The sequence below is a fragment of the Microtus oregoni genome, unplaced genomic scaffold, assembly GCF_018167655.1.
Source record: "Microtus oregoni isolate MIOR12 unplaced genomic scaffold, Mior012 000027F_ref0000203, whole genome shotgun sequence".
NCBI lineage: Eukaryota > Metazoa > Chordata > Mammalia > Rodentia > Cricetidae > Microtus > Microtus oregoni.
In genome coordinates, this window is record NW_024543086.1 from 18,652,066 (window position 1) to 18,664,205 (window position 12,140).

The 12,140-nt window shown below is 55.6% G+C and overlaps 1 protein-coding gene across 6 annotated transcripts in view; it reads left to right on the forward strand.

The window, feature by feature from the left end:
• The first annotated feature begins 267 nt into the window (after positions 1-267).
• Cacna1h (calcium voltage-gated channel subunit alpha1 H) overlaps positions 268-12,140 on the forward strand; it is a 58,934-nt gene continuing 47,061 nt past the window's right edge. For 2 of the 6 annotated variants that reach the window (XM_041675817.1, XM_041675818.1), the window contains exons 1-2: positions 268-446; positions 729-1,045. In XM_041675817.1, coding sequence (XP_041531751.1) covers positions 747-1,045 — 299 coding nt within the window. In that variant the 5' untranslated portion in view covers positions 268-446; positions 729-746. The remainder of the gene's footprint in view (positions 447-728; positions 1,046-12,140) is intronic. The other 4 variants (XM_041675813.1, XM_041675816.1, XM_041675815.1 and 1 more) reach the window with 3 other exon arrangements.

The following is a 12,140-nucleotide window of genomic DNA, read 5'->3' on the forward strand; positions in this document are numbered from 1 at the left end:
GCGGGCCGAGTTGATGACCCCCCGCCCACCCTCGGTCCCTATCCTGGTCCCTGCGGGTCGCCCCCGGCCCGCCCCGGCCGCGCTGGCCCCGCCCCATGGGCGCCCCCGCCGCCCCGCCCCCCCGCCACTGCTCACTCCGAAGTTTCCTGCGCTGTGCGCGGACAAGCTCCAGGGCTCGCTCGCTCCCTCTCCGGCTCGGCCGCGCCCCCGGCCCGTGCCGCGGTCTGCGCCCGCCCCGCCGTGCATTTAGCGGTTTTCCGCATCGGGACACCGTTGCTGCTGCTGGGCGAGCCGGAGCCAGAGTCTCCGCGAGAGCTGGTGCCTGGTGGGCCGGGGGCGCGGGCCAAGGCGGCGGTACTGGCCCAGCTCCGGGCTCTGGGCTGGGTCCCCAGTGACAGCGCCACCCGGGCGATGCCCGCGGGGACGCCGCTGGCCACCGGAGCGAGGTGAGACGCGGCGGGTACGCGCGCTTACTGCGCGCCTGGGACCCTTTGAACTTGAGCTCTGTAGGTGCAGAGCCCCTCAGGTTCCCGCAGTCCTTCGCCTGGGCCTTGGGGGTGGGGCTGCCAGCCTTTGCCGGCGGGAGGGGGCGGGGGGCGCATTTGTCTCTAATAAGGAGAGACAAAGACATCCCGGCGGCCGCGGCTGTTCCCGCAGCTCCGCTCCGCCCGAGGCGGGGCGGGGGCGTCGTTCCTGGGCCAGGGTCACCGCCTGCCCTCTCTCCGCAGGTGCTGCTCTCTGCCACCATGACCGAGGGCACGCTGGCCGCGGACGAGGTCCGGGTTCCCCTGGGCGCTTCGCCTCCGGCCCCTGCAGCGCCGGCGAGGGCTTCCCCAGCGAGCCCTGGGGCGCCGGGGCGCGAGGAGCAGCGAGGATCCGGGTCCGGCGTGTTGGCTCCTGAGAGCCCAGCGACCGAGTGTGGTGCGGACCTGGGCGCCGACGAGGAACAGCCCGTCCCATACCCGGCACTGGCGGCCACGGTCTTCTTCTGCCTTGGGCAAACCACGCGGCCGCGCAGCTGGTGCCTCCGACTGGTTTGTAACCCATATCCTTACAGGGTTGGCGGGGGACTGGGGTGTGGGACTTTCCCTCCGTACGCTCTGTGAATCCCGGCTTCTGGTATCCGGCGCGGGCTGGGTAGGGTTGCGAGGGCAGTGTTCTTCTCAGAGGTGGTTGGGGTACGCCTGGGAATTCGCCAGAGGGATCTGGGTTCAGAGGCATCTTGGAACGGGAGAGTATGGGCTGAAGCAGCGGGGATACCGCCTGCTCGGGAGGGAAAGAAAGGTAGTTATTAACTCTTGGCGTCTTACGTGGTGCGGGGAGGAGGGGATACCCGCCTGTTTTTCCAAACGAACACTTGAGCCTTTCCAAACGAACACTTGAGCCTGTGTGAAGACCCTCGCTGGAGGCTGGGAGGGGAGAAAGTTTTCCACCTGCTCTGTGGGCGCTGCATACCGGGCAGGGTTGGTCCCTAGTTCTTTTCTACGAAGAGACAGTGATGTTGGTTGAGAACTCACTCTTCCAGGCTGAAGTCCATTCAGGGGCTGATTTAAGTCTTGCGCGGCTGGTGGTGGGGGCACAGGGAGGCAGCTAGCTTTGAACCCGACCCCCTTTTTCACAGTTGCCTGGCTAGAGAAGACAGGATTGTGCCTTTTTCCCCCTCTTGGCCCCAAGGGCACACACGGACTTTCAGAGAAGCTTCCAGAACAGGGTTGGGTCGGTACTGGAGGCATTTCTGGGGTGCAAAAAGAGGCTTCTGGCCCCCAGAAGGTGGCCTTTGGAGACTGCCCTGGAGGTCTCTGAAGAGGAGCTGAAATCATGCCTCGTATTGCCTACCCCACCCCCACCCCAGCAACTCCTCGGAGCTGGTCACTAGGGTAGGCTGGCTGGGTGGTAGGTGCTCCTGCTTCCTTCCTGGGCTGGTCGGGTGGAGGGCCAAGGGGAGTTGACACAGGCCCATAAACACTCTTCAGCAGAGTCGGAGACAGAGGCAAAATGAGCAATGTGTGTATATGTTTCTCTACCTTGTGTGTTTAACTGTATAAATATTAAATACAAAAGAGAAATCTGTACCAAAAAAAGTAATAAAGCCCATGTTTCTTTTAACTCCAATCCAAACACTGGGTGAGTCAGATTTTTCTCTGCTTATAAAAGAGGATGGTGGTCCCGGGGCTACGGCTGTGGCCTACTCTGAGCCATCTTGGGCTTCAGTGCCTGCTGCCTTTGTCCTGTGCAGTTGACTGTGGTGCCGGCGGTGGGCATTCTCTGGGTTGACTGGCCCTCTCTGCAGAAAAAGGGTGACCTTGTGTATCAGCTGTCCGTTTGTCCCCTCGGCAAGATCTAAACTTGACTTAGGTGGAGAGGTGGTGTGGCTGGGGGAGGTGGTAGGCCATTGGAGAGTGCTATTGTGGACCCTGGGGAAAGGGGATAAAGGGCAGCCCTGTGTTTATGCTTCAGTTTTCTTTGCAAGGCTGTACAAACTAGGGGGAGACTGGCGTGGACTTAAACTTATTCTATCCACCAGGACCTGGCTACATAGTAGTGTGAGGCAGACCCTGGTTCTCCGGGCTGCTGTGCGTCCCCGAGGACTTCTAACAAGGTTGTTTGTGTTGCTGTGTGCACGGAAGGTGGGGATGGGATGGCTCATGGAGGTAGAGTGAGCTCTCAAGGACTGTGGAGCTGGCAATGCCACCTGGCCCAAGCCGACTTTGTGAACCTGAAGTGGAAGATGCCCTTGTTGTCTTAGGAGAGACTCAGGTGTTACCAGCCCTGGAGGAGAGGGCAGGAAGATGAGGAGAGCTCTCAGCTGGGGAAGAGAATGCCAGGCTGTCCCTGCAGGTGATGCCACCAAGGGGAGAGAGGTGGGTCTTATTCCTCCTACCCTCAAGTTCATCCCTGTTGTGGAGCTGCTGGCTGTTTGCAGCAACCCCGACACACCCACCGTCTTCTTGCTATGTTTATCTCCAGACACAGCTCGGTTCTCCTGCTCCAGAAAACTAGGGGTGAATTCTGAGTATCCCCAAGCTAGGGAAACACCCTACAATGAGCTGGTTTCTGAGCTTCTTGAGCCCGGTCAGCACTCTGCATCTGTCACTGGAGTGGGTTCATTAGTGCTCTGGCCTCATGGGGATGGGTCTGACCCCCCAGCAGATGCCAGGCTCTGGAGTAGGGGAGTGAACCTGGGCCTCAAGGAGATCCTAAAATAAGCTGCCCGCCTGGACAGGCGGGGGATCAGCTTACTGGGGAAGCCCAATGTGGGCCGAGGCTTTCTAAGCTCTTTGAGGCTCTTTACATTCCTGAGAGTTGGGAGGGGGTGGCTTTGTATGAGATAGGGGAACCATGGGTGATTGGCATGGCCAGGGTTTTACAAGCAACTGTGTGGTGCCCTGTGGCTTGAGGGTGTTTCCTGGGCCTTAGTTCTCCCCTGCAGGTAGACATAGTGTGTCTTTCTCAGAGGGTAAACTCCAAAGCAGGAATCAGCTCTGCTCAGGTGAGAAGCAGCGCTGCCTCCCTGCTGATGCCTGCCTACCATAGCTGGACTTCTATTGGCTCCTGGAACATAGGGAAGTACTTTCTCCCAGTCCCGGACCTTTCTGGAACTCTCACACAGCTAGCCATGGTACCGATGTACATATGGTCCTGGTTCTGTGTGGATGGTATCTCCCATCCCTGTGGCAAAGGAGCCTCCAAGGACAGCCTTTGTCTTTATTGATTTAGTTTGCTCTTTAAAAATACAATCGGGCTGGAACTTTTGGGGAGAGTGCTGTTTCTCCTACACAGGCTTATTTATAGAGGAAGGTGGGTGGGACCCGTGTGTTGTAGCCTGCTCCGCTGGGTTATGTTCTGCCCTGGCTTCCCCACCCCACCCCAGGCTCCTGACCCAGAACTGCCTGCAGTGCAGCTGCCTGTCCCAGCAAGGGAGGGTGGGGCCTCCCAGGGGGTAGGAAGCTCCGGAGTGGGCACCCGGCTGTCTGTGTCATCAAGGAAAGTGAGCTATGGTTGTTTAGAATCTAGGAGGAACCTGGGTGTTCAGAAGTGAGAGTCATTAGGAGCCCCACCCCCCTTAACCTCTCCTTCCCCACAACAGGCACCAAACCCTCAAGTCACCAACGAAGGATGAAGGACATAGCAAGGTCATGCAGGTGAAGAGGGGCTGCTTGGGCCCAGCCTGGAAGCTCATACATTTGTTATGTCCCTGGTTAGACAAGCCTAAGTCCTTATGACATTTTTTTAAAGGGATACTTTGAGATGTATCCAAGGGCACAGTGCTTCAGGGTGGCTGCCAGTACCTGGCTCACTCTAGCATGCATGTCCCCAGTGGGAACTCACAGGGTACTGGTTTTGAAGGGCCAGTCCTTTGTCCTTGCCCTGGATCCTGTGTTTGAGAATGATCGGCCCATCTCTGCTGTTTCAGGCCATCCACGAGCTGGCTCTCAGGAAAACTGAACTGTCTTGATTGCTGGGGGGAGGGTGCACGGTGGTCAGTGGGCCTCTAGGGACTCCTGGGCCTGAATTCTGAGCCCGGATATTAAATTAAGTAGCATAGGCTTCTGTGACCTTGGCTGGCCTGACCTGCCTGAGGAACATTGTGGTTTCGTGGGGGTCCTTTTAGGGTTCTTGAATCTTAGGTAGGAGTCATTGCTCCCTCCCTAGCCAGTCTGTCCATAACCTGGTACCTTGCTGGGTCTTTCTCCTACTGTTAACTGTCCGTGTCTGCCTCTACGGACTCTGGAGACTCTGACTGGCCTGGTTGAACTGGCCTGCTATTTCCTTTAATGTCCACCACTCTCACCCAGTTAGGATTGTGGGATGTGGACCAGAGGAAAATTGATTTCCTATGTCTACCTAGAGAAGCTGGCCCAGCCTTCCAGGAGTCAGCCTTCACTAAGGCCCTAGAGAGGAACATGCGGTTTGTGCAGGTCGTTGTTGGGAGAAGAGTTGCAGGCCATACACTCCACACCTTTGAAGCTGCTAGCTAACATCCACCAGGTGGGAATCTGGAGCGTGTGCTGATTCATGGCCGGGTCTGGGTGAAGGCATCCCATGGCTCTGGGGCTCATTTGGGACCCGGGAGGCATCATTACTGAGAGCTGTAGATGGAAGGGAGATCTTGGAAAGTGCCATCAGATGGATGTCTCCCAAACTTGTGTTGCGGAGTCATTCATAGCCTCATCAAGGAGGTGGCAGGTTCACACACCCGTGTGATGTCACCTTTCTCGTCTCATCCCACCACGAAATGGGCATGATGCCAGTGAGGCCGAGCATGTCCTGCTGAAGGCCTGTAGAGTACACATAAGGCTTCAGTGCCCACAAGGAAGGAGTGGAGGTAGGTGTCTTACTCTAGATAGGCTCCGCTCTGGCAGGAACTGTGCCTCCCAGACCTGCTTGTGTGGCTCAGGAATGGCTGTGTTACCTTAGTGGGGTTTGGATTTGTTGGCGCTGTCAAGGCCACCATACAGTGTCCCAGTGGACTGACAGTCCTGCTCTACTAATGGAAGCATTACCTTCATAACCAACGCATTTTCCATCCGCAGACTGGCAACCAGGGTTGGTGGCTCCTTTTACCAGGCCTTACCCTGCATGTTCCTAATCCTGACCACCTCTGGGCTTGACCAAACCTAGCACTTCTTTCTGATAGTCCCAGCACCTCAAGTGGACACAAGAGCTGGGCCACTGGTCACATGGGGACCATGGCAGGCTCTGCCACCCTTGTCCGTGAGCACTTTCCCTGATGAATCCTTGGAACCTCTGTGTCGTAAGCAATTATAAGGGGAGGGCCTCCTAATACCTGTGGCAAAGGTCTCCCCAGAACCAATCCAGAATCCAGCTATCCTCATGCCTGTGGCAGGTGGGGCCCTTTGGAGGGTACGGAGTCCAGACTAAAGGCTGCTGGAGGACTAGGAATATGGTAGCTACTTGGTGACCACTGAGTCTTTGTGAGAGGAGGCCAATAGCAGGACCAGACTGGCCAACAAGTGCCATGGTTCTGCTCCTGGAGTAAGTGAAGGGGAATATGGTGGAAAGGGTTCTGGATCCCCAGAGCCTGATGTCAGAAGGGTGGGGTGTGAGATGAGGTGGAGACTTGGGATATCAAAGGGGTGGCTAGGCCAGCTTTGACTTGGGAATCTAGTGTGTTCCTTGGTAAGAGGGCAGTGTTGGAACCCAGCTTGGTGGGAAATAGAGGTAAGCCTGGAATATAAGGGCACTGCAGGGCAGAGAATGCAGGACAGAGGGTGAGATGTGGGTGCTGGTGCCCTCATACTTTGGAGACTTGGCCTGGATAGCATGCTTAGCCACCTCAGCTCTAGGCTGGTAGAGTAAGCCACTAAGGCAGGCTGTGGGTGTCTCTGTGGCCTGCAGGAGCATGCAGGGTGGTCCGGGAGCTCTCTTTGCTTCCTCATATGCAGTGGGCCTGGCTCCCAGAACTGCTGGCAGACGCCCCATTCAGGGTCAGGATGTGGAAGAATGCGGGGGATGGGGTGGCCTGTCAAACAGATGAATCCAGAGCAGTGGCCTGTGGCCAAGTCCAATCCTCGGTCTTGAGCAGTCAAGGTCAGGCACGCAAATCTGTTACCTTTGTTTATGCAGATGTCGGCCCTGGTGCTGAGCTGAGCCTGCTGGGGAAGGGGCAGCAGCGCTCAGAACCTGACTCAGAATGTTCCTTCCCCACTTGCTAGGCTGTTAACCTTCTCTCTTCTTATAGAGGAATCAGTCCTGGCCTAACTCGGAGCTCCCTTAACAAATGCGGGCCCAGGTTACATTTCCAAACCTGAGATTAAAGGGTGGCCCCAGTTCTGGGCAGAAACAAGGTGTGATATGGGTCATATACTTTGTGTTGTGGTGTAGGGCAGGATCCTTGATCAGAGTTAGGGAAACAAAGACCCAGATAGGATGAAGTCCAGGGGGCCAGGGACGAGGAATAAAGCCCCATCTGCTCAGGAGAGTTGGCACAAGGTCTGGGCATCATACCCAGAGCGCTGCGCCTGCCTGGAATGATCTAGACTTGCTGCTCAAGCCACTCACCGTTTTCTCAGGAAGAGACTTGAGCCTCTGCTGCCACGTGGTTGCCAGGGCTGGCATCTCTGGCTTCTCAAATCCCTCTAGGCACTGTGGCTGGCAGGAAGAAGACATGAGCCACAGGTTAACAGGGAGATTGGGGTCCTGGCGGCAGGGGCAGATATCACTGTTACCTAGGAATATGCCGAATTAGGTGCTGGACTGGGGAATGCAGTCTCTATAAATACTCTTAACTGATTCTGGCACTAGGACGTGTGAGCCTTGGATAGAGAAGCCCTGGACAGTCAGCCCCTCCTGGCCCAGCACAGGCTGGTCTTGGCTACAGGGGGATTTTAGGGGCCCCAGAGGACTCCTTTTCACACATAGGCTACCCAAGCCTTTGGCAAAGTTGGAAAGTAGACTTGGAAGCCTCCCTTATGCTCCAAAAGTTAGGGGCTGACTTAAGATTAGAGCAGTTCCTCCGACTGCCCAGTCTCTGAAGGGATCCATCAAACTTGATGCCTGCACCCATACCCACCGCCTCCTGATAAGAGACCCGTGTGCAACGCCGCAGCCCTGCCTGGCCCAGCCAGATTCCTTCACCCTTTGCTGTTTGCGTCCCTTAGTTCTTCTGTGTTTTTTCCATGAGGGAAGTAACCATGGCACAAAAATAGGTTCCTTGTATGTGAGCATTAGGTGAAGAGTCAATGTTTTATTAGCATGAATCCAGCATGAAGCCTCAGCCTCTTAGCTGGCCAGACCTGCAGCAGACAGTAGGGAGAGGACCTGCTTAGAGAGGAGTAACAGGCCAATCCTGGGACCACAGTCTCTGCTCGGCTGTGTTTAAATGGATGAATGCTGCAGCCTGCTACGGCCTGACCCTGGCAGCACACAGGATGTTCCTGGCAGGCACAGTGATTGGCTCGGTTATCCTGTCCTCTTCCCTCTGGACTGTGTTAGTGCCGTCCCCTCCCCAGGCCAGGCTCCAGGTTGGTGCAGCAGGGACCTGAGGAAGGGGCTGTAAGGGCATAAGAGCTGATTGCCCTGGCCACCCCACTTTGTTCTGATCCTTCTCTTTACCATTCTCTTCCTGGCAGAGCCCCTAGTATTGGGTGGGGGTTACCTCTGGGCCTTTCACAGGCACACAACTAAAGGAGGTTCCCTGACTCTGAGGGGACAGTAGCCTTTACAGTTGAGGGAGCTGGAATTTCTTGGGTCCCTGTAGCTGCAGGAAGGTTAGCAACCCAGTTGCCTCTGATGCCTATGTGGATAGAGTAGCTGGGAAGGTGCAATGGCTGGATGTGGTGCAGGGCTGAAGGCTGATTGCCAGGTTTGTTGGACACAGGGCTAGTGCAGCAGGTATTTAGTAGTAGCTCTGGCTGGTGGGCACAGGCTCCATCCTCTGGGACCACTCCCAGCCCCAGTGCTAAGCAGCACCCGGGTTCCCTGGGCCCTGATGTGTTGGCCAGTACTGGGGTGTGCAGCATCAGACTTGGTGAGAGAAGGGATGGATGGGTCAGTGGGTTTTCAGGAAAGTAGTGAAACCTTTGAGGGGGCACCAAAATTGCATTGTTTCTGTGGACAGATCACTGCTCGGGCCCTGGTTTTATTCCCTGTGGTCCTATGGCGCCCAGCTAAGTAGCAAGGGAGGCTATATACATAATGTTTCAGTTGCTGTGCTGGGCTGAGCATTGTCCCCTTCATAGTCTGTGGCCAGTGGAATGTGCAGCCACCCCTCTCTGGCACTGGGGTATTTCCAGATGTAATTAGTTGAGCTGAAGGTAGGTTGGGAGTCTGTGGACAGGCTGTGTGACAACTGTGAGGGAGACTGGAGCAGTGTGGCCACAGGCATACAATACAAGGACCGTCACTAACACCAGGAGGTCTAGAAGGCCAAGCACAGCCTCCCCAGAGCCTTGGAGACAGGCAGTCCCTGTTGAGGCCTGGACTGGGGACTTTTGGCCCATATTGAGACAGGAGTAAGTTTCTGTTGTTTGAGGCCACTGGCCTGTGGTGCTTTTTACAGGGCCATAGATGTTGTAATAGGAGCGGTGGGGCTGCGTCCCCAACACCCTGGCTGCCTGCTAGCTTATGCCCCGAAATAACAACACACAAACTGTATTCATTTAAACGCTGCTTGGCCCACTAGCTCTAGCCTCTTATGGGCTAATTCTCATATTTTGCCTAACCCATTTCTAATAATCTGTGTGTAGCACCCCAAGATGCGCTTACCAGGAAGATTCTAGCCTATGTCCATCCTGGGTCGGAGCTTCATCCCAGGAGCGGGGCATGGCGTCTCTCTCAGGCGTCTGCTCCAGAGAGAAGAGCTCTTGAGACTGAGCTCACTTCCTCTTCCTCCCAGCGTCCTGTTCTGCCTACTCCTCCCACCTATCTTTCAACCAATAAAATGGGCCAAGGCAGTTCCTTTATTAGCCAATGACCTTCCTCCATCACATAGAACTCTAGCCCAGCTGGTGGCACGCTTGCCCATGTGGCTGTGAGTGTGCCCTTCTATGCATGCACGCCTGAATGAACCTTTCCCACATAGCATGGCCCGCCCCTGGAGGGAGATGAGCAGTTCTGCCTGGCTAGGGCAGCAGGCTGTGATGTGCTAACTGGAGGTGGCCGCTTGGGATAAATCAAATGCTCGGGGTCAGGCTCTCAAGACAAGGGGGGGGCCACCTAGGGAGAGGAGAAAATCAGCCATGAAATCGGTCATTCTGACTGCCTGGTTTGCCAGGTGGACCATGCATGAGGCTTTCTGTTCTGGTCAGAGGCCCCTCCCAGAGGCTACAGCAGGTGTCTGGTGTGTTTGTGGGGAGATCCCCAGGCAGCTCTGAGCCACTTTCATCCAGCCCAAGGGCTTTGTTGAAGCTGCCCTTGCAGGTCAGCCCACAATGGGAGTCTTGAGTGTAGAAACAGAGCATCCACTCTGCCCACAACAGGAGCCTGCTGAGGCTCCCCTGGGTTCCTCAACCCTCTCTCCATCTTGGTGGTCTCTGTCAGGAGCCTTTCTGCTGCTTCTGAGCAGAGCCGTGGAAACAGATGAACCCATTTGTCTGTGAAAGCTGGTGTTCAGGTTCCCAGAAATGTGGCCCCTAAGGTCTTGGATGTTAGCCGCCTCTAGCTTTTGCATCTGTCCCCAGAGAAACAGGGCCGTTTCCCTCTTGGTGTCTATGGAGAGGAGTAGTGCCCACAGATGGCCAGGGAGGAGACCACTCTCATCTGAAGCTGCACCCTGCTCCAAGAGTACTGGGAAGTACATTATGGACCATTATGTTTCTCTCAGTGCCTCCAGGAGACACTCAGGCCCTGCTCTGTTAAGGACGACCCCTGGATAGGTCATTGATCAAGCTAGGGCGGCATGGGGTGGGTATGAGCAGGGATGACTGCAGGGAGCAGCTGTGGCCTGCAAGTGAGACCCTTGGATACTTGTGATTATTCTGTGGGAGTGTGGTCCTCTGGGCACCTCCTGGCTAGTGGCCTTGAAGATAACTGACCCTCAAGACTTCTGTGTCCTTGGGGTTCATGTCCAACCTCTCTGTTCTGTGTTTCAAGCAGGAGAGGTAGCCTGTAAGTTAAGGGCCTACACCCCCGTTTAGAAAAATCGAGGCCCTATCTTCAATGTGGAACGGCCCAGGTGTGCATCTGAAGAGGATGGAGCGCCTGGGATTGGAGTAGTATAAGGGTGTCTGCTTTTCAGCAGGACCTTCCTGCTGTCTTCCCAGGCTAAGAATTTTAGTCCTGGGATGCCTGATGAGTGTCCTGTGCAGAGCAGTCTGATCTGATGTAGAAACAGTGACCCTGCCCAGATGCCCTACCACTGATCTCAGGAAGGCACAGAGGCATGAGGGCCGTGGGGACCACACGGCAGTGTCCCTATCATGTCTCTTTGTCTTTGGTAGCAGACACCAGTCCAGCCTCTGGCCGACGGCCGGTGAGTCAGCCTGCATTAGTGCCTCATTAAAATGGACAGGCTCTTCCCGGGCTGCTGAGGGAAGCCCAGTGTCTCCTGCCCTTGCCCTGGATGTGCCTAAGGCTGGCTGAGCCTCTGCTGTGACTGTTAGCGTGTGCTGCATCCCACCCACATCCCACACCACAGACTCAGCAAGGCGCAGGGTGCCCGCCCATAGGACACTTCCCATAAGACATTTTCCTCCAGTCCTTCTGGAGTGGTGGCAGCCTCGGTCTCTGCTGTATCACTGTAGTGACTAGATGGACCTGCAGGTATCCTGAAACTGCCACCAGCCGTGCCAGGTCTTCAGATCCTCCTACGCCGTCTCTGTCACTCAGCAGCTTCCACATTAATGTGGACGTGAGGGGCCAAGTGGGTTCCTTGTCCCATGGTGCAGAGGCCGTGTGGCCATTTTCCAGGCCAGTTTCATAGGAGGGGTGCTGGAGTGGATGCAGGCATGCCTAGCTTCTCCGGTGCTGTTTGTGGGTGATACAGGTCAGCCCTGGGGCTGGGTCTTGCTGCTGGAGGAAACTCTGGGGTGCCCTGTGAAACTAGTATTCCACCAAAAGATGAAAATGAAACCATCCAGAAAGTAACTGAAACATAAAATAAAGGTGGTTTTTATTTGAAATCCAGGTTTCGGGATTTTTATATTTTGTGTATGAGGTCAGAGGACAACTTTTAGGAGCCAGTTCTCTTCTTGGATCATGTAGGTCTCGGAGGTCAAACTCCATCGTCAGGCTTAGGGGCATACTGTTATCTGCAGGAACACTCAGGGTTTTTGTTTTGAGACAGAATCTCTTGTGGCCCAGGCTGGCCTTGACTACACACAACTGAGGATGACCTTGAACTTTTGATTTTCTGCCTCCATCTCCTAGTGCTGGGATCATAGGTCTGGGCTCACCGTGCCTAGTTTATGAGTTAGTGGGGCTCAGACTGTGGGCATGCTAGGCATGCCTCCAACAGCTGAGCTCTATCTGGAGTCTTTGGAATCGGATGACCTCACCCCAAGTACTTTAGTTTAGGGGACTTTAGTTACGTAGTGTGGACATCGCTGGCCTTCATCCTCCAGGGTATGGGATCCTCTGATCTCCGGTTAGCTCTTCAGACCCTGCCTGGTCCAGGGAAGCCTCTGGTGCCTAGCCTGGTAAAATGGTACCCACCTGGAACACCTTAGTTCCTATCCTGT